This window comes from Zophobas morio, unplaced genomic scaffold (genome assembly GCF_036711695.1).
Source record: "Zophobas morio isolate AGI-343-1 ecotype UQ-CSIRO unplaced genomic scaffold, CSIRO_AGI_Zmor_V1 ptg000044l, whole genome shotgun sequence".
Classification (NCBI taxonomy): Eukaryota; Metazoa; Arthropoda; class Insecta; order Coleoptera; family Tenebrionidae; genus Zophobas; species Zophobas morio.
In genome coordinates, this window is record NW_026972149.1 from 6,017,648 (window position 1) to 6,040,642 (window position 22,995).

The window sequence follows — 22,995 nt, forward strand, 5'->3', positions numbered from 1 at the left end:
CGCAAATATTTTTGATTCTGGAGAAAAACGTCAAAAGTAGTCGTCAAAAAAAAAAAAGCTATGCAAACATTCGAGTTATGTGCGTTCCACCATCTAAATGCAATTTTCGACTCTACGTACACCCTGATTAAGGACACAAGTTTAAAATTACCGTCATTAAAATTGCCTCTCTGGTATTTTCCACGTAAATTTTCACACCTCGAGTGAAAATCGTTAAATAATTATCATTGTCTATTCACACTGAATTACTTAATTAAAATTTTGATTGGTCCACAGACATTAAAATAATAATTGGTTTGATTGCTTATCTCTAAAGCAGGTCGTCGCTAATTTAATTAATTAACTCTAGCGGCGAATTTTTCGCCCGTAACGTTACTCATTTGTTTTAATTAACTGATTAAATACGAATGTTAAAATAAATTTGATTTATCACAGTTTGACGATTAACAAATTTTAAACCCTTGAAACGAGGAAAAAATTTTAAACGTTTACAATGGCGCGATTAAAAGCGATAAATACAACACTCTTGACCCACAAAATTTTGTACGAAAAGATGACAGCGTAGCTGCTGAGACGCGACAGTTCATTGAAAATTTAGTTCAGCGGAAATTACAAACGTCTTCTTTGAAACGGCCATTTTTAAACAAAATACTAGATGAAACGCGTCTTGTGACAGAAAACATAAAATCAGATTGCTTTTGATCTAAATATAGTTTCAATTATCCGTTAGGTAACGACTGAAATAACTTCAGACTGTGAATGTCAAAATGAGGTAAAGTTCACGCACCAAACGCAGCGACACCGCACGGAATCTCATCAAACAAGATAACAATTTCTAACAATTATTAAAGCAACCTGTAATGCAAGTGGCGCCACCTTTTAGCTTGCGTTAGTATCAATATTACCAATTGACAAAAGATGGCAGCACTAATTCTGAGTAAAAACGCGCGCATTATGCAATATCGTGACTTTCGTATTCTTACATAAAAACCCGGATGTGTTATAATATTGCGCCAACACCATGATTCCTAACACAAATTAACACTTACCTTTAACTCTAACGCTTTAGCTTCAATTTCAGTCTTTGTATATTTGGTTCTGAAGTTGAGTGGCTGCAAACAGGACTCCATGATCTTAAACCATTTCCGTAAACACTTGATTTCATGATCGATATCTGCCAAAAAAAAAAAATGTTTTGTAGGTGTTTACAATGAAATCATTATTCAGTAACTATCTAAATGACTTATTACAAATTATTTATTAATTTGACGATTGACCCTTACAAATTAGCAAATCCTGCAAGGAAATATTTTTATCAATTGAAAAAATTTATAACCTAGTCGAAATTTCGCAGTCGTCGAACGCTGGACAGAAACGTATCCAACAAAGTACAATAACAACACTATTTTTATACAGTAGTACAAGTTTACAATATAAACGTTATATTTTAGGGCCCTTAAAACTATATTGAATATTGAACAGGGGCGTATTTGCTTTATTCTGTAACAACTTTAATTCAGGTGCTTCTAAAACTGACCTACAGTAATAAAATTCTACAACTTCTACAATTACAATTTACGCAAAGTTCTTTGTTATATAACGTCGAGGATCTTTACCAAGGAGGTCGTTCCAGCATTAGTGGACAAAATGGCGGACGCAGAATTAACAACTTTTTAAAAACTTAAAGCCAGCCATTGTCTGTTATCTTTTGTGTTTGCCTCACAAAATAATACCTCCGAATTTTTAAGATTTCAATCTCTCCTTTATCAGATAAAATAGTTGAGTTAATTAAAACTTTCTGGATTAATTTTTTTTGTTGAGCAAAATGGATTATACGTTTGCTAAATACTTGAATACAAATGTATATCAAACTAAATCCTCTGTTAAAAACTCTATATCACGAATATTTTTTACAGTGTACAAACGCATATTAAACAAAAATAACACATTTATAAACGTGCTTTACGTCACAAGAATAATTAAAGTAACAATTATTGTCATTATTATCAGCTGAAGCGTGTGTCGCGTTTTAAACTATTGATGTTTTTCTTTTTTTAAATTAGCATATGTAATGTATTGTGCGTCATTATTAAAGTCACAATTACACATCTCCACATATGGTAGCTTTAACAAACTTATTTTCTAGCAAGAGTGAAACTTGTCTTGGTCTGAAACGACAGCGTAGCTGCTGAAACGCGTCGATACTGATAAACTAACACACAAAATATACCTAAACAGCTGTCTTGTTCACAATGTCCACATTCCGAGGGTCCTAAAATGCTCAAAATGGAATCCCATTTCGAATTAAGGTGTGTTACTCGCCATCCCACTTCTTCTTGTACCTTTGGGTGCAATTGCACGAGTTGACTAGCTTGATCATTAAATAGTGCAAGTAAAGAACTTTTTTCGCGTACCACATTGACGCAATGCTGAAAAAAAAATGCTTATTGGTTAAAACAACGAAATTTGTGCCAACGTACTGCTCGTAAAGCCTTGTCTACAATATTTTCTTCTTTGCCATAAATCGTCTCCTGGACGCTATTCAACCATAAATAGAGTTCGGAGAACTGGGCGTAAAATTCCTTCAAAGACCAAGTTCCAGTGTCCACGCTTAAGTCGCAATTCGCTTCCTGAACAGTAAAAGTTAAGTTTAACGACAAGTTGTGTAAATTAAACCGAACTCACTTGGCACTTGTCGATTAGTTGGTTATCCATGATGTAGTTGTAATTTGCCTGAAGTGCTGACCAAAACTCTTCTCTGTGTTCGCTAGCTGTACTTCCCCACGAGCGTCGGACTGCGGTCGCTTTGACACGATTTTTTGTCAAACTACTGTACAAGCGAGGTTTCACTACACCCTTGTCGGGTGTAGTGTCCGTCGCTGGTAAGGAAGACAAAGAAAAGCAGGTCTTCATTGCTGAATTTTCAAAACCTGAAACAGTTCAGAAATAGTCAATATATTTGATTGCTTAGCAACTTTGTGATGACGTCATCACATTTTTCATTCATGACAAACATATATAAACCATATCTAAAATTTCACGACTGAGTAACGTTGAAGCGACAATCAATCAAATAAAATGTGTCGTAAAATTACGACACATTCACATTCCTCAAAAACTCGAGAATTCTGAATACCGCACTATCAAAGAAACCGTTTATTATACACTTCTTAACGGTGGTTAATTTTTTTAAATACCTCCAAAGCACGTTCTGTCACGATGCCAACTCAGTTCTACGTATATAAATTACAACTATGCAAAATTAAATAATAACACTTAATCTCGTATTTTATTACTTCGATTCAACACAAAATCCGTGCAACCTGAAACAAAAACGCTATTTATACCGACCATAGTGACTCTAACTTTCATGATTTAATTGGAAAAACGTGATCGAAGTTGGCTATGATTAATTACGCGGACGATTTGATTAATTTTCGAAAAAAGAGAGAATACTGCTTTTAACAAAACCAATTTTTATTGGATGACAGCTTCCTTCTATTTTTAGTGACCATAAAATAGTAAAATGCATAATTTATTTCACACCTGTTCAAAAATTTTCAAGCGGGATAAACAGATGGCGCTGTTAAAAATACACAACAATTAAATATGTTTATTATTATTTTTAGAAAAAACTTGTATACTTTTACTTCGCTCAACTTAATGGTACCCTAGTTGTATTAATTAATGCAAAATACACACAAAATGTTAGAAAATTTCTTTCTTGGTGTATAATCATATATGAAAATACCAAGTACGTGATAGGGTAATTCCGTTGGTGTGTTTTGTTAAATTAGCACTTAAGTAATAATAATAATAGTAGTGTACTTACTTGTTCCGACGGGCATGCTTGCGGCCGTAATCGACTTAGAGGTTACCACTTTTGCGTTCTGCAACAAAATGGAAAAGAATCAGTTCGCACCTATTACTTGTACTCGATAACAATGTAATCAATGAATAGGTGAAAACGTCTCCATGTGCATACATTATAGTGATCACCGTGTGTTCTAATTCCACACTAACACAGAAGAGAAAAAATCGCCATTAATCCTATCGTACATTCACATCGGCAGCGAGTAATACCGACAATGAGATCCATCTTTGTCAAAGAGAATTATAAATGGAAGAGTTCGTGCATTACGTCTGAACAAGTGTAACCTGTCTCGCCTAATTTTATCTCAATTGGTCGACAAGCATAGACACAGAAAAACGATACATGAAATTAAAGGGAGGACGCTGGTAAAAAGTGACAACTTTCCGTAGTGCGAGAGAAGTGAGCCGGCTTGAGCTATTTTGCATCCCTCCACTTGAATTACAAAATGTCGTTTTTCAACACTAATTTTAGCTTCTTCCTCGAAGAAATACGTTGCTGGAATATTTGGAATTTCAGAATGAAGAAACGTATTAGCTACTTACATATTACACAGTTAATAACGGTGAAGTCCATGGACTTTTATATAAAATACAAAGTACGATAATTGACGAGGTACTAAACACACCTATTAAACGCAACCTGTTTCTATTACCTACCTCTGTTGGGTCATATCATTTTTCATAACGCGGCCGCACGTTAACGTTCTTCGACTTATCTCTTGCGTATTTGGACGTTATGATTTTTCAACCTTGTTGCGTAATCAAAGTTTTATTTATATTCTTGTCGAATAAATGAGTTTACGAAACAAAACATCACTCCGATAATGAACGAAACGAAGATCCGCAAATAGAGAGTAACTCTACTACAAATAACATTACCAAATGTGTGTTTTACAGTGTAAACAGTAATTAGGCAACGTGTTAATCTAAAGTGGACAAACGGATTAATTTCCCGACTACGTCTTCAAAAAAGCATCTGAAAGCAACACATATAATTCGTTGTTGTTTTATTTCTCAGTTTGCGTAAAAATGGCGCAATGTCACTTTTCCCGACTTAATGAGCTTCGACTATTTGCTCGTACTATCGATTCCCGTTTAGAAAAAGGAACGACTTAATTATCCGCCGCAGTTTGATCGATAAATTAATGTTCCTAGACGCGATAAGTATTATTTTAAGACGGATTCTCGAGGAGTTACTTGCCTCGGTGGATTCGAACACATAATTAGAATTTAAAAAGGATAAATAAAACGGATCTGAAGTTATTATTTTTAGAATAGATCATTACAGGATGTGGACCTACTCGTCATTATGTGATCGTCGACAGAAGCGTCTGAACTGTTTATACTCGATCATATTTTTAGCGCCGGTTTTGATTCATCACGTAATAGTGAAATTTTATAGCCAAATAGGTAAAAGTAACAAACTTGATGAATATTCCAATCAATTTCGCACTTTACATTTAATTATTAGCAACTTCCGCTAGCCGACTACACTGAATACTAATTGCTACTTAAGTCGAGGAGGCAACGATCTCGGCTCTTCGGACCGTATTTTTAGAAGAAACGTCTAAAAAATACTTAAAATAAGTCTTCTCAGTGTCATAAGTGTGACATACATAACCAAACATAGAAAACAATCACTGAAATGTACGCGTGGCCTTTACACAAGGCAATTCGAAGATCCTACGCCTCAGTTACTTTTATTACACTAATTGGCAAAATTTTCAAAATATAAAAACGGATGTTTATTTATATTTAGACAAAGATGGAGAGTTCTTCACGCTGAAGGTTAACCTCGACAGATTATGGTAATGTTAATCGAATGGTCGTCTAAATTCTTTGCATAAAAAATGACACCTCATAGGTCGAATTACGAACATTCCACATTTTCAACATTTCGATAATCTACGAATTTTTTTTTAATCTAGAACGATTTGCGAAATATTGATTTTTATCTTTAATAATAATAATAACACAATTTGCCTTTCTGTCCACCAAATATGGTGTTTGTTTCTAATAATATATAATATTTCACACTGCTCTACTCAAAATGTTACAAAATTTTGCAAAAACGAGAGACCTTTCGTGGTTAGGGCTACAAATATGCACCGCTGTGGTTAGATTGTTAATTATTTTTCTTCGCTCTGTCTCACTTTTCATTGAACTTTCCGCTCTCCGTCCTCATTCATTAATTCATTACTTCTATCTGGCTTTACATTAAAGTTCTATTGCGTTTTGTGTGAAATAAATACTCATTTTTCGATTTTCCCTTTCGATTCTTCGTTTGTAAATCTTTCGTTGCACTTTATTCAACTTATCATTACTTTTCCCTCCACTCAAGTGACATTTTTTTTTCATACACTTCCTCCATTTTCTGGATTAAAATGTCACCCGTGCTTTCTTTACACGCAACAATGAAGCCGCTACGAACTTTCTTTTCTTCTTGTTAAGTGTTATCTACCATTTATCTTTTAAAAGCTTAAATCTTAAAACACTTTTTTCTGTTAGTCTGTAAAACCGCTCAATTGATCTGGAAAGCCTATACGAACACTTTTTGTTTTTAATGTTGTTTTGCTTCTCTCGACATCCTTGGACTTTAACATCCTTTTTGTGTTTGTTTTTGCCTTGTGTCTTAACCTATTTCTTTTTTTCTTGATTATTCCATAAAATTTTCTGCCAGGTTTACCATGCTTTCACATTCGCCTTCCTCTTATCTGTTGATTAATCAATGAACCTTGCAAATTCACTGACTTATTATGTTAATACCTGTGGTGTTCTTTGTTGTATAACTTCGCATTTTTGGTGCTTCTCCCCTAAAAAATGTGTACTTCACAACATCAAACAGCATACCCACGCTAACCAAGTGAACTAGTTTTGTCAACTAAACTAAAACTAGTTTTGACCATAATGATTATCATATTTAACTAGAAGATTTAGAAGTTTTTCCAGCAAGTTGCGTACTACATTTTCGAAAATCCAACGGTACTAAAATTCTAGTCAATCTTACCGTGGGACCCTGACATGGGTGGACCAGAATTTATAATTCTTTAACTCGAAAATGCGTTGGCACTTGCTTGCTAGTTTTATCATATCAGCCATGGTCCTATGGAGCGAGGATGTAGACACAATGTATGGAGTCATAGTCACACCCAATCGTTAATTTTCGCTTAATTAAGAACGACTCGACGTTGGGTACTGATGTCTTACGAGACTTAACTATAACGAACGCGATTCCAGTAGTTTCGTCTTTGAAGTACCCCTCGAGGTTTAACTAGCGGTGTCCCTCTGCTGCACTTCAGAGATACTTGAAGCAAATCTTAGCCCCAGTAGGGTTTCGATTATAGTCGATCGCATTGGGACTCGAAGAAGTACGAAAGGAACGCGGTCCAGTATCATCATGTCCGAAGTACCCTTCAAGGTTTTACTAGCGATGTCCCTCTGCTGAATTTTCGTTACAAACGTGGTAGTTTTAGTGAAGTGAGAGTTTTTAAAAATCAAAAAAAATGTCACGTTTGACTTTTGCAATTCGCTGCCTACAAAAGAATTAGACGACTCGTTGCAACATTAACTCTATAAAATTCGTAGGTGTGGGCGAGATCGGCGACAAGGGTAACAAGCGTGTGTTGATTCAGAGCGTCAAATCCAGGACTATCGAGAACATTTATTGAATTTCACAGTTAAGCCTGTTCACTTGTCGACGTTCACCTACTTAATTAGAAATTGTCTCCAAATTTGGAAGCGACTAATCGCAACGAAAGCGAATTGAAGTAAACAATTCCACTATTTTTAAACTTTAGCTTGTTTTTGTCGGATTTAAATAACGGTACTTGGTAATGATATGTTAATTCGAAGCTAATAATACGCCGCGTAACTAAATTGCTTGGTGAGAAATAACGACGATAATAAGAGAAAAAATGATGCGATTAAAATGATACGTGCCGTAACTTCGTAATTTTACGGTTTATTGTTGCGGCGATAAGGCTTTATAACTACAAAGTTGGTACTGTGGGCAAATGACTTGTTTGTAAACACACCCACCTCAAATATTTTATAATTCCCAAAAAACATACGCGAGAAGAATCTCACGAATGTTTGTCGTGTCAACACGGTGATTACACCTGGGTACCATTTTCGGGAATTCGGTACTACAAGAGTACGGTTTTGCGTATCACGTGTAACTGACCTCGTATATCATCGACAAAGGAAGGTTAACTGCTAATTTATAACCCCCGGGAGTTGACAATAATTAAACGTTTTATTTTTATTGTCAAGTCTAATTCCACGTTTCGAGTAGTACCATTAAATTAAAACTGTTAGCAAACACACCCATCATAACAAACCTGTGGAGGTGTATTATTACACATATTAACCCACACAAAAATCGTATAATAATGAACTCACTTAGTATATGGAGGTTAGAACCGTGTTTATTAAAAAAGAACATATGGTACTGTCACGATAATTGACAGGATTCAATCACAAACTTCACAGATCAACTGATAAAGAACCACCGATATTCGCTTCGATTCCTCTTTATTACATCTGCATCTCCTTTTCGGTTCACTTACGCACTTTGCGTACTTATACACATAAATATTCCGTGGACATTACGGTAATTAAAGAGACCCCACGCCGTATCGTCACCACTAAAAATAAGTACGACTATCGCAAAAACGGTAAGCGATAATGCAAAAGTCGTACTTTTTCGCATCGAAAACTTTATGCGAAGGCGGAAACTAGGAAAGATGTCAACAACCACCTGAAATATTTAATCTTGCCGTAACAGCGTTATCGAATTATACAGTTTCTCGCTCATTTACGTGACAGCCGATAAGCATCAGGCGGATGTTTAGCATACATTTGAAAACATTGTACTCCTCACCTGTCGTATTTAATGCTTTAATGAAAAACGATTTACAACGGGAAATTTTTCACTTTTGGCTTCATTCGAAAATTATAAAACTTGATACGTTCCGTTAGGCGTAGGCATTATCGAGAAATGTGAGAATTTTAACATTTAATATACGTTTTATGCAGAGGAGGTACTCCGTTTCCTGCCTGAGGAGTCGTATTTCAACAACTTGTAACTGAAACACCGTCATATGCAGTTTTTTCTTTGAAACTCGTCAAAATAACCGAAACGCGATAGTTTCTTAACAATTAGAAACGTTCAGTTGGGTAATTGATTCTTGGTACTGCAAGAAATCTTCGTCGTACCACAATGATCCATTAACATCAATTTAAGAAGCCTAGTGTGAGAGAACTGCGATTACGTTTTCTTTTAATTGATTCCTTAATAATAATTTATAAATTGTTGGTCGGCATGTAAATTTGTTAAACCGACTGATGATTATCTGAGAAAATAGGTCGTAACCCCATAGGCAACATACTAACTAGATTTTTGTAACTACAAATTAACCGACAATGCTGCGTTGTGGAAAAAAATCAGAAACAAATATAAATTTCACGTTGTAAACACAGAGAAGTCGTTTAAACTGTAAGTTTAGAAAATTTATTATTATTTTACATTTTGCAACGAATTTCTCTTCATTGTTGCGAGTTAAGTATTCGTGAGAAAATGTCAAAATTCTGTCGGCTGTAATTAATATAAATTAACAGTAAAGGTAAAGTCACGATCTTTTTGTGCAAATTTGCAACTCCGGGTTTTATAATTACCATAATAAAAGTCAAATACGAATAATAAAACTAATTACACGAATCTATCGATTCTAATTTCGTCAATTTGCACATTATGTAACGTGTCATTTGATAACCGGTTGCTTGAATTAAATTTCATGATCTATAATTAGTGCCATAAACCTAAATAGATTTATTTTATTTTCAGAAAAACTTATAGCCAGATTTTGGTGCTATTTTATGTCATCCACTTTTTACTTCACGAACGACAGCGAAGAAAGTACTGTAATAGGGTCACTTTGGCGAATGTTAGTTTTGGGTTTGCGTCGCTTTTCACTTATAGATTGTCTGCTTACTGGAAATTAACTGGACAAACCGAACTACCGAACCGATTGCTTTCGGACTTTCTGTATGTTTTAACAAACGTGCACTACGGGAAACCACTAACCACATCTGGGAGACAACCTTCAGGCGGATTCATAAACCACAAGTACAGAAATACGTTTTATAAAATTTAAATCCTACTGGGGTACCATTAAATGGAATTTATAAACTTGCTGTTGACGTTGAAGTTCCCGCTGACATTGCGTTTATTTAGAGTTGAAAATTGTCATTTATGAACTCCGTTGCCATGTTCAACTTTTGGCGTATTTAAAGGGGTTGTAGACGAAAAGTGGGGAATTTAAGTCGATTATTACAAAAAATTACCATGTCTTCAGTTCCTTGTTGTCCAAATAAGTCTACACACCTTGGTAAAAAAAGGAAAAATGTAGCCCCGCCCACCCGCCCTATCTCAATTGTGGTGATTTTTTTTATTCATCGTGAGCCATGAAGGCGGAGCTTAACTGCAAAATCCTTTATTTCTCAACAAGAAATTAAGAACATGTTTTTGGGTATCGTGTTGTTCAAAGAATATTATGTATATTAAGAAAAAAATAAAGCCAAAAATTAGGCCCCACCTATATCCGCCCCGATCTCAATTCTTAATTGTGACGAATTTTTCATTCGTTGTCAAATCGAGGGGCGGGATTTAATTGCAAGATCCATATTTGTTTACAAAAATTTACCATTTTAAACAGACTTTTAAGTTTCTTGTTCTGAAAAGACGACAATGTATATTAAGAAAAAAGGCAAGATATAAGCCCCGCCCACCCACCCTATCTCATTTGTGATGATTTTTTTTTTAATCATCGAGAGCCAAAGGAGCAGAATTTAATTGCAAAATCGTAATCAACAAGTTTTTGAGCATCGTGTTATTCAAAGAAAACAATGTATATTAAGCCCAGTCCCTACGTTTTCTCAGCGGAATTTTCGCTCTATTTTCAAAATTTAATATCTCCGTTATTAACAGATCTATAGTTTTCAAATTTTAAATATATGTTGTCCATAACTTTCTTTATATAACGAAAGGGCAATTTTGTTAAAAACAGCTTGCGATCATATATATTTTTTTAATTTTACTGAAATTTTTGCATAACGTATTTTTAAAAATCAATATATCAATTATTAAATAAAATTTCAGAACACGGTTTTCAGCTTACAAAACTCCATAAATTATACCAGAAATATCGTCGATTTTATTTTTTGGAAACGATACACAGTTAAAAAAAGCGTATATCATAGAAGTTGCTAACTTTTATTTTTACTATATCTCAGTCCCAACAAATAAAGTCAAAAATAGACCTAGTAGGATTTCTCAAGTTTTGCAAGCTGAAAACAGTGGTGACAACCCGGTTCCAAAATTTCCATAAATAACTGAAATATTGATTTTTTAAAATACGTGATGCAAAAATTTCAACAAAATTTAAAAAATATGTATATAATAATAAATTCTTTAATTCGCCTTCGCAGTCATGTAGTGAAATTTGTGGACAAGTCACATATAAAATTTCATAACCATTGGTGTATTAATAATAGAGATATTACATTCTGAAAATATATTGACAACACCATAAGAGCCAAACGTGGCGACTCCTCTTAAGAAAAAATTAAAGTCAAAGATTAGGCCCCACCCATACCATTATCTAAATAGTAACAAATTTTTCATTCGTTGTCACACCGAGGGGTGGGGGTTAATTGCAAAATCCATATTTCCTTACAACAATTTACTATTTTAAACGTGTTTTAAGTTTCTAAGAATAAAAAAAAATCATCACAATTGAGATGGGGTGGGTGGGCGGGGTTAATATTTTTTCTTCTGATGAAATGGCCATGTACGTTAAGAAAAAATAAATAAATATAAGCCCCGCCCACCCGCCCGACCTCAATTCTGACGATTTTTTTTATTCATCGTAAACCGAGAGGCGGAGCTTAATTGTAAAATCCTTATTTTTTTACGAGAAATTACCATATGAAATATGTGTTAAACAAAGAAAACTAAATGTATTAATTAAAGAAGAAAACTAAAAGAGAAGCCCCACCCATATCCATCCCGAGCTCAATTGTCACGAATTTTTCATTTGTTGTTCTGACAACAAATGAAAAATTCGTGACACCGAAGGGCGGAGCCTAATTGTAAAATCGATATTTTCACCACACATATTGAGAAAAAATTGGTTCAAAATTTCGACAGAACTTCCTTCGCCCCTGAAACACAATAAAACAAATCCAGCTTTTTCGAAAAATTATAAAATTTTAATTATGCAATTTTTTTTTATGAAAACCCTTGTAAGTTAAAATAAAGATATGTATGTAAACTTAAAGTAAATGTAAAGAAGCGTGCTGGGCGTACGTTCCAAATGAGTTTTCCCATAACAAAATTTGCAAAGACACGTATGTTACTTTGGATAGGTGCAATGATAACAGTATTGTATTCCCAAATTTTCCGGAAAACGGAGTGAATTGACTCTTTCATTAATTTTTATAAATCATCCTGTATAAGAAATTTAAAAACTTTTAAATTATATTTTACACATTCTGGATAGGATTATTCGGCAAAATTTTGAGATGACGTCATCAATTTTTTGGGAGGGCACAAACGAATAAATTTTGCTTAACGATTTATGATGATCACGATAACCCTAAAATATTTACAAGATTTCAGAGTATTCGGTTTTACAATCCCAAAGTTATATTGCAAAATATTGTAGCTCAGTTTTGAATTTTTTCCAAAAACTCTGGATATCGTGGTTGAAAATTCGACACGGATTCACACACAAGTGCAGGAGTATCTTACTTTACGAAATTAAAAAAAAAACTTTTTATTATAAATTTTGGAGTTGACAACATCCCTTTAGGGGTGGGGACGATTAGTCAAATTTTAGGTAGCATTTAACCATCACATGATATTCCTAAAGACATACAAAATTTTACACAACAAAAAATTGATACAGACAGATAACAGACAGACAGACAGACAGACGGAAACGGGAGACCACTTTTTTCGTACTCTAGAGGTTATGACAAATGAATATATATTTTCGATCTCCGCTTAATAGTCGAATTCTTTCGTTGTATAAACATAACAAGTCCAAATTAAAAATCTATCGAGACTGATTTCCCGTTGTTATCGACTTTAAATACATTTATTGTGCGTATCTGCGCGGACTGCGCCCCCTTTAAAAATAACATACTCTTATCAATCAGAAATCGAAACAAACACAACAGTCGTCAACAACTGCAATGTACTCAAACTCTCATTGTACTAAACGCTAAGTTATAATGTACGTACAAAAAATACGATAATCTTTATAAGATAAAATACAAATAAGAGTGGGTTATTGAATTAAAGGTAAAATAGCGTCCTCCACTGTGTATATAAACAAATTTTATAGTGACAGGTATATCAATTTCGATAAGTTTAGTGTAACACTAATAAGGAAGAATCAGTATATACAGAGTTTCGGAAAAATTAGGCAAAACGTGGGAAAATTCTGAGATGACGTTAAACGAAAATGGAGGTCCTACTTTAGCATTGGAGAATTATTCTAAAATTTGAATTATTTAATAAAACGCCACAACTAAGCAACCTGGAATCTATAAATGTTTTCAGATACCTGGCCCACGGTAAGTGTAAAAGTAATTATTATTAAAATAATTACGTAACCGCCACATAGCTGAAACGTTTAAAAATACTTCGTAATTGTATATATTAACAGTTGCAATTCATTTAAATTTCTATTTTATCCGACTCAACGCGGTCAAGCACACGCCTATACAACAGAAATTAATTTCCTCACATGCAACAAAACATTCGGAAATTGATTATTTCGTCCGTCATGTCATTTCGCTAGATTCAGACCATACGGTAATCTCATGTTTTCCGAATAGTACTTCCTTTACACATGAAATTACTTTACCACTTGACACATTAAGATACACAAACTCTAATAAAGACAATAATTAATCTCGCCACATGAAAACGCAATTACTCCTTCGAACGCTTAATTGAAAGCGAGTTATTCATAATTAAATTGACAGAATAACTACTTTCAAATTTAATTATCGAGTTTTGATTTGTCGTGTGTACACATTTAAAGATCCACACGTGAGACGCGTCACTCTGCTATGCTTAAATGGAATGAAAAAATTAACACGACCACCTTTCATTTTCCTGGTCACTAAAAGTGGCTCAGCGAAGCGAATCGTACGAAAACACCCAAAAATTATTCAAGAGGTCGCCGGTTTCGTAAATTTATAATTGCGATCGTATCTCTTGTTGACGCATTGCACAAAAATAAGCGTCTAATCGCCTAATCCCGGACCTTATCGCACACTATCATCTTATCGGATTTTGAATAAAATTTCCGGGTTAAAGTCACGTCTACATTGTATTCAAATCGCTAGTCGGAGTCCCGCAGGGGACTATCTTCGACCCTTTACTTTTCCTTTCCCATACTATATTTAACGGATAAGCGCGGTTTCTCTTTTAACGCGGTGACGGTGTTAAAAGTCGGTTTATATTATAATATATATAAACAAATGATAATTCGAAATTATCGAGTCATGTTTTATATATAGGTTGTGGCTCGTGCAAAGGTTAGTTCCAGTGTCCTTCAATCATGGCGATAAATATAACGGAACTGGACTATTTGCCAACACGGCCAAGATTATCCTTCGTGCGAATTCATGTCGTTCCATTGCATTTATTCACGCACTGGTCGAATAAGAAGGCACCGAATTGGTGTATTAGTGTAATTATATATGAATAAAGAAAACGCACAGTGGAAACGTAATGTAACTACTTTCAGAAACGCAACTAACCGTCTTTTTCTACAATAATTTATGAATGTGTGGCATAATAAATGATTGATTTACACACTAGTGAAGTAGAAATCTGTGGAAAAAAAATTGACGTAGGCAAAAAATGGTTTGAAGAGACAGAAGGTCGGTAAGTGTTTCAAGCAACTTAAGTAGGTCTCGTCGGAAGGAACAGCACAATTTATTGTACACTATTAAATTCTCCCACGCTAATTTCCATCATTTAGAGGCTTTGTTTCCGTTGGTATAATAATTAAAATGAAAAATCTACTTCAGACAATTTTTGTTTTTTTGCAGTCGTCGCTCGATGCAAACGGCTATTTTACCTCCCACAGATGTCAAGAATGTTCCTTTTTAATACTGAACGGTCGAAGAGCCAAGAGAACGTGTCAAGGTAGATAGCAAGTCATTACTGGAATGTATGTCACTTATTGTCAAGTGATCTAAGAAGTATTTCCCTTTCCATCTCAAAAAAAAAACTTTTGAGAATCATCATTTTCGTAAAATTCGAAGAATGTAGACTCGACTTTGTAAAAACATTCCGGTTCTTCAATAACCAACACCGGTTATGCAAAAAAGTTAAATTACAATTTAGCGCCATGCTTGAGTAAGCAGTAGACAACACAATTCATACACCGAAAACAAAAAAAATACCACAAAAAGAACGGCTTACAAACATCAAGCGCAATAACATTTTAAAACGTTTACAGAATTATTGGTTACTTAATTAAAAAAAATATTCCATTCTGGTTTTCAAATCGAGAGGATCACGTCTAGCTGATACAGTAATCCGTTAAATCCGGTGGATTTGTGGAGATAATTAAGCACTATATATATCATCCACTATAAATAAGCTCTTTTATTCTTCCCGCTGAACTAGAATGTGGCTGAAAATGAATACCTTTGGTCCCGGTGAGACTAAGGTGGTGTTTAAATTCGGCTGCAGAGAAATTCATTTCAACTCTAAAACAAAAAACAAAATTTCGTTTTCACTCTTTTTCTGTGAGAAAAATGTTAATTAACCACGCCAATCAAAATATTTGCCGTGGCCTTATCTATACACGATAATCAGCAGAACCTAAATTTAGATAAAAATAATTTACTGTTGTTTAATGAAGATTCGCCAACAACAAAAACTAGCATTTAACCTCATTTTGCTTAATTTCCTGCATTTTAATAAAACTGATTGTGGTTCCACCGAAACGGATTTTTTTTCGAAAAATTTCACCGGACCCGATAAAAGTGAAGATGACACTAATATTAATTCGTTCCGTATTGTAAAAGTGATCCAGATTATCTCCACTAAAACAACCGTAACTAACTACTTTTTCAACATGCCATTTCACTCAAATGCAACATCATAATTATTAGGAAAAATTGCTCTCCGAAATTTGCTCCCAGCTCAGCGATCATTGATTTAAAAAAATACCGACGCATTTAATACTTTAACTTTTTTAGTACGACTCATTAGCCGATCATAACGAGTAACTACTGACCAGTAATTTAAATTTTTAGGTACGGCTAAGAGCACCCGAGGCGGGATGAAATTTTCCTAGCGATAAACTAAAACACATTGTATGCAATTTTTTATCAATTGTTGCTTTTTCATTACGTAAGTTGACATTTTTAATGGGAAAAAATGTCGTTATGAATATGCAAATATGAATATTATACGCCACGGGATTCTTTGTTTGGATGTTTTTCGCGTGAGAAAATTTCCATTTTTGGATAACATTATTATAACCTTTGTCGAAAAACTTAATAATCAACTCGTTTTAAAAACAAACCGTTTACTTATTTTGTTTCACTTCAAACTACCATGGGTTATGTCAGTTCTACATTTATGCATGACCCACATTTTCAATTTTCGCCTTTAAAATCAACCATAAAATGATATACAATTACTTTTTCTTTTAATTTATTTACATCAGTGGAACAATTATTAATTTAATCATGCCACCAAGATAATCTAGAATCTATGAAAAGCAATGCATTCTAATTATTTTTATCGATTTATTATCTCAACATAATTTCCTGGAATTCTAAGAACAAGGAAGCTCAGTGGTACTTTGTACTAAGCAACATTAATACATTTATCCCCACCAGCTGAACAATATTAAATAAAAAAGAAGACAAATAAACGCATAATTACATTTAATTCTGCGTTTATTTGTCTTGTTTTTTTTTTGCTAATTTATACATCATGTGTCAATAGTGAATGGTTATTTAATAAAATAACGATCACTAGTTAAATTAATAATTTTTAAAGTTTGCTACAATCTTGGACGTGTAATAGTACCTTCATTTTGTAACTATTTCCAAGTAATAGGTTCGTTAGTTGCGAAGATTAACTAAAATCGCCAAAAACATTTAGTTCGAACACATCTCAAGCAAGGAAACGGAAAATGGAAAACTGTCCCTCTTCCAATGGAAATAAAATTTCCTCCAAAGCCTAACACATAACGTTAGAGACAACGTTTTTATGACATTACCACGGCCAATTCTTATCAACTTATTTAGGTCAAATACAAGGCTAAAGTACAAAGTTTAACAAACAAGCAAAGTCTAGTAGTAACGTCTTTCAGCGCTAGAAGTAGCGTTCTCGTTTAACGCTCCCTTAACCAATGAAAGGTTTATTGCTGAGAATTAGCATACTGCGCACTTGCATGATAACGCCGAAAAAGACTCTGGAATTCACGATTTTGTTATTAGTGTCACATTACATATTTCAAGATTTATACATCGCAACGAAATGTTTTTAATAAAGTTACACTTTCGTTGTGCAAGGATCTTTATTTAATTGTGATGCAGAGACTATAACCAACGGGAAAAAGTCATTATCAATACTTACATACGACTGTTTATTTATACACTGAAAGAGTTCGACGATTAAGCACATGGCCGAAAAGAGAAAACGAGAGCTAAACCTATTTCTACATCTATAAGATATGCGTTACATACGTATAAAATTTGACAACAATCGGTCCGGTGGTTTAGGGGATAGTCTGCCTAATAAAAATCTGGACAGACGGCAGACAGACAGACAGACAAACAAACAGACAGGCAGACATACGGATGGAAACGGGAGATCTATTTGTTTGTACTCTTGGGGTCATGAAATATAACAAAATTATATTTATCGCCTCCTCCGTCCGTCTTTCTATTGTTTTTTCCATTACGATAACCCAAACGTGTCCATCATCCTCACCAACAAAAGGACAACGTCATCCCCAATTTTACAATGAATACTATTTCAATTTCACTTTTTACCCTAGAAATCTAGACTTTTGAAAAACAATAACAACTCGTCGAAAAGTTCTTTAAATTTATTTTAAAAACATTTTCCTACATGTGTGATTTATGAATCCGCGTTGAATTTTTACCGTAAACATCGAGATTTTTTTTAAACAAAATTATGTCACCAAGTTAGTGTTTTACCAAGTTTGCAATACATCTTCAATGAATGACATATTTTATGGCCGATGTTGATTTCAACCACAATAAATAACAGTGCGATATAATAAAACAGGGTTTCTGCAAATTCTATTAAACGATAAAAATGGAGCAAACACACGACACCTGCCATAAAAAATAAAATCGATAGAAAACGTGGTCATAACCTTGACGTAGTATCCGTTTCGTTGAAATTTTATTCGTTTGTACAACATATAGTAACTCTAGTCATTACACTGTCACTACATCACGTTTAACCAACTGATTACCGAAAAACAGCCATTTTTTATTTTATTTTATAGACCATTTGTTAATTGTTGTTTAATTGTCCAAAATAATCGGTTCGTTAGTTTCGGCCATTAACTAAAATCGCCAACAGAGAAATTTTATTTCGGACACACTAACTTATTTATGTTAAATACGGCACAATAAAAATTTTAACAAGCAAAAAACTAATTCTCTCGGTACTAAAAGTAGCTGAAAATCAAAATAATTTGAAGTGTTTTTGTTTAACCAACGAAATGTTTGTTAGTGTTGTTTAACATATTGCACGCTTGCACTAGTGATAACGCTCATATCTATGTGGAACAAAAATAGTGCAATTTGTACTAAAAAACCAAAAAACGGTTCATCAATTTTTTCTACTACTAGGTCTAGCCGTTTACTTCGTACCAACAATGAAGGCAAAAACATTTTTTTTTTCTCATTGGTGACTCGTATGCAAATTTCATTATTTTATTGACCACCATTTGAGAAAGACGTCTCCGGAAGTTCCAGCGATGACGAACTTTCCGCTTATTGTAAGCATTTCGCTGTTAGCAACATCAGTTCGAACGGTTCGAGTAGTTCTAAATTGCAGTTTAAATCAACCTGCTTTGAACTTTGCATACATTATAGTCGTAGATAGGTGAAGTATGTCATTACCAGATCAAATCATCTATAATTGATTCAGAAAAATACCCAGTCATACCCATTCCGATGATTAATGTAGATGAAGGGCTTATTAACCATCTACAATTTCTTCGCGCCAAATTTGGAAACATCATTATTAAATCACTCCTTTAATGGAATATTGTTATTAATTATTTCAACAATCTGACGTAACAATATCTGTTTGATACGGAACGCATTTCTCTTTCCATTGAAAAAATGCGACAATTCTTATTTCACCGGTATAAATGTTTGAATCCAGTTTTTCACTTCCATCTGCACATGTCACGGCAAAAAGTCGTCCGTAAGCCTGCACTGACATATTTGGAGCTTAAGTAAGCCAAATTCTGCAGCGTTATCACCGCATTATCAATTCCGGGAAGGCGATTGATTTTTAAGCAGTGTCAGCTTGCTACTGAACTGCGCATCTGTAACTTAAGTAAGAAAAAGTAGAAACTTTGGATGTATAAATGTGCGTATTTTAATTTATTTGTGCAACTGCTACCGCAAATCGAACGGAGGGATTTGTGCAACTTTCTCGTTATTTATGGATGCGAAAAATCAAAATGTGTTAGATGGGTTGGTTTTTTCTAAAATTAAGAGTTATGGGATGCGAAACCTTTCACTTAATTCATTTAATTCGAGTGATGATTTTTATATTTTTGTTATTGAGTGTTTATTAAATTAATGTAACGACGTGCGTCTGGTTCATACGATTAATTAAATTTTATTACATTGTTAATGAGTCTGAAATCGCGTTAGTAAATGTGAAACTTGTTAATGGGTGATTTTTTCACAAGTGGATGTAATGTAGGAGACACAGAGCTTTCCTTGCGTGGTACAAAGTTCACAAGGACAATAATACAGGATAAAAAATGGATGACAGTTACGTCAATATTTGAAATTTACAACTTCCTTGGCACGTAAAGTAAATAAAAGGGGCGCCAATTCTGCCATACTTTTGACGAGGGGTGTACTTTCCGACACCGACAAACATGAAGGTATTCACCAAGAGAAACCACCTTAAAAAACAACCACGAAAATGATAATAACAATTAAACGAGTTGTACTTCAGGTTCAATTATTTAACATTTTGAAAGTAGGAATGCAGTTGGGCATGCCATTCTTGAATAACCCCAGAACTCACCTTTCAGACTCTGTACTTCGGTTTTTGCTGGCCTTTCCCATGGGTTTTCTTTCCACTGGGCATGGTAAAATTACGAATCATTTGCAGTAACCGTGAATCACTCGTTAAACAGGAATAATAATGTAGACCGAAGTTTGGTTATGTTGTAATAGAACACAGTGTTCATGACTTAATTCACATATTTGTAGCACTTCACTTACAAAACTTATTCTTCTCGGATTCGTCTTCTGTAATTAACCACCGCTATGTTTACACGTGTTATTGACTTAATTATTTAAAACATAAGTTACGTTACATTATCTACGAAACCTTGTCAAACTCCATTCTGTTCTGCTTCATTCAAAGCACTCACTTTACGACGGTACGGTGTTGCCAACTTCGCGACGTTCTCTCTCCCTGCCATTGGCTGAGACCAGATAATGAAGACATTACAATTACGAAATATTCTATTTAAATTATCAACCGTCATTTTTTGCGGTTTATTTACAAAATTCGTTAGCGATGTTTCAAAATCGGTGGCAACAATTAGTGCAACACAGAATTATGTTTTGCAGAAGATGCTACAGTGACAGAAAACGATTATTTTTCTCCGAGCTGTTATCCATTATTTAACGACAAAATAAAAAATAAACGTTATTTTGGATAAATGGACTGCTAGCAGAAATAAATTTTTGTTAATTTCTACTAAAAAAAAACTTAAGCTATAGTACACTGATAGTACAATTTTTTTTTGTATCAATGACATAAATCAACTTGACATTTCGTTACCATAGGGCAAACTGTCACGCAAAAATTAGTAGGGTGGCAAAAAATTTAAACAATTGTCGGATCTAGCGATGAATAAAATTTAGTTTTTGTAGTAATAAGTTTACAACTTATAAGTTTTGTAACATAACATAAACAAAAAGCCCTAAAATACGTATCTGAATAAAAATGATGGTAAAATCAGTGATGATTGATGAATGATCACTGGTAAATATATAAACAACTTATATGGACCATATTTATGACTGTATTATTGGTTGCCTATCTAAATTCTAAAGTAACGTTAGGTATCGTATGTTCACGTTACTTTTAGACCTGAAAATTGTCATTTATAAACTCCGTTGCCAGTAACTTTGATGTTTAACTTTTGCCGTAGGTATTTAAAGGAGTTGTAGAAAAAAATTGCAGGATTTAAGTTGATTACTACAAAAATTTACCATTTTAGACATGTTTTAAGTTTCTTATTGTCGAAATAAGTCTACACATATTAAAAAAGCAAAATCTACACCCGCCCACCCGCTCTATCTCAATTGTGATGATTTTTTTTATTCGTCGTGAGCTTAATTGCAAAATCCTTATGTTTCTACAAAAAATCACCATGTAAGTCATGCTTTGAGTATCGCATTGTTCAGAGAATACTAATATCAAACTAAGTAAAAATTAAACTCAGATTGAGGTGGTTATTTTTGACTTTCTTTTGTACTTAATACATATAGTTCGCTTTAAACAACACTCAAGAACATGTTTCACCTATGAATTTCTTGTAAAAAAATAAGGATTTTGCAATTAAGGTCCGCCCTATTGGCTCACGACGAATAGGAAAAATCATCACGATTGAGATGGGGTGGGTGGGCGGGGCTTACATTTTGCTTTTTTTAATTAATGTACGTAATCATCTTTTCACAACAAGAAACTTAAAACATGTTTGCAAAATCCATATTACCCTACAAAAATTTACCATTTCAAGTTTTTGTCGTGAAAAAATGACTACGTATATTAAGAAAAAAAAGGCTAAATATAAAACCCCGCCCACCCGCGGAGTTTAACTGCAAAATCCTTATTTTCTACGAGAAACTAAAAACATGTTTTTGAGAATCGTGTTGTTCAAAGAATACTGTGTATATTAAAAAAAACAATAAAGCCAAAGATTGGGCCCTACCCGTGGTACAAGAAGACCCGCCCCGATCTCAATTTTCAATTGTGATAAATTTTTCATTCGTTGTCTGATCGAGGGGTGGGGCGTATCTGCAGGATCCATCATATTTGTCTAGAATTTACCATTTTAAACTGTAAGGTTCTTGTTCTGAAAAGACGACTACGTGTGCCCACCTTATCTCAATTGTGATTATTTTTTTTAATCGTCGAGAGCCGAAGGAGCGGAATTTAATTGCAAAATCATTATTTCTCTACAACAAATTACCATATAAGATATGTCTTTGAGTATCGTTTTATCCAAAAAATACTACGTATGTTAAGAAAAAATTGAAGCCAAAAATTAAGCCCTACCTATACCTGCCCTGCCCTAAATAGTAATAAAGTTTTCATTCGTTGGCAGTTCATTTTAAACCTGTTTTAAGTTTTTAAGAATTAAAAAATTATCACAATAGAGATGGGGTGGGTGGGCGGGGTTTATATTTTGCCTCTTATTCTTAATATACATAGTATTCTTTGAACAACACGATACTCAAAAACTTGTTTTTAATTTCTTGTAAAGAAATAAGTATTTGCAGTTAAGCTCCGCCCTCTTGGTTCTTGGCGAATAAAAAAATCATCACAACTGAGAAAGGGCGGGTGGGCGGGCTTACATTTTGTTTTTTTGTTTTAGTATGTGTAGACTTCGTTTCACAACAAGAAACTGAAAACATGCTTAAAATGGAAAATTTGCATAAGGAAATATCGATTTTGCAATTAAGCTCCGCCCCATAATTGCAAAATCCATATTTCCTTGCAGAAATGTACCATTTTAACCATATTTTAAGCTTCTTATTGTC

General features: G+C 34.0%; 1 protein-coding gene across 1 annotated transcript in view; it reads right to left on the reverse strand.

Annotated features, from left to right (window-relative positions):
* The window catches only part of LOC135141807 (klarsicht protein), a 102,282-nt gene extending 81,689 nt beyond the window's left edge, over positions 1-20,593 (reverse strand). The window contains exons 1-6 of the mRNA XM_064073268.1: positions 20,240-20,593; positions 3,833-3,890; positions 2,686-2,930; positions 2,481-2,630; positions 2,231-2,429; positions 1,050-1,174 (exon numbers count right to left, since the gene is read on the reverse strand). Of these exons, the coding sequence (XP_063929338.1) occupies positions 1,050-1,174; positions 2,231-2,429; positions 2,481-2,630; positions 2,686-2,930; positions 3,833-3,848 (735 nt within the window). The 5' untranslated portion in view covers positions 3,849-3,890; positions 20,240-20,593. The remainder of the gene's footprint in view (positions 1-1,049; positions 1,175-2,230; positions 2,430-2,480; positions 2,631-2,685; positions 2,931-3,832; positions 3,891-20,239) is intronic.
* Positions 20,594-22,995: the final 2,402 nt, after the last annotated feature.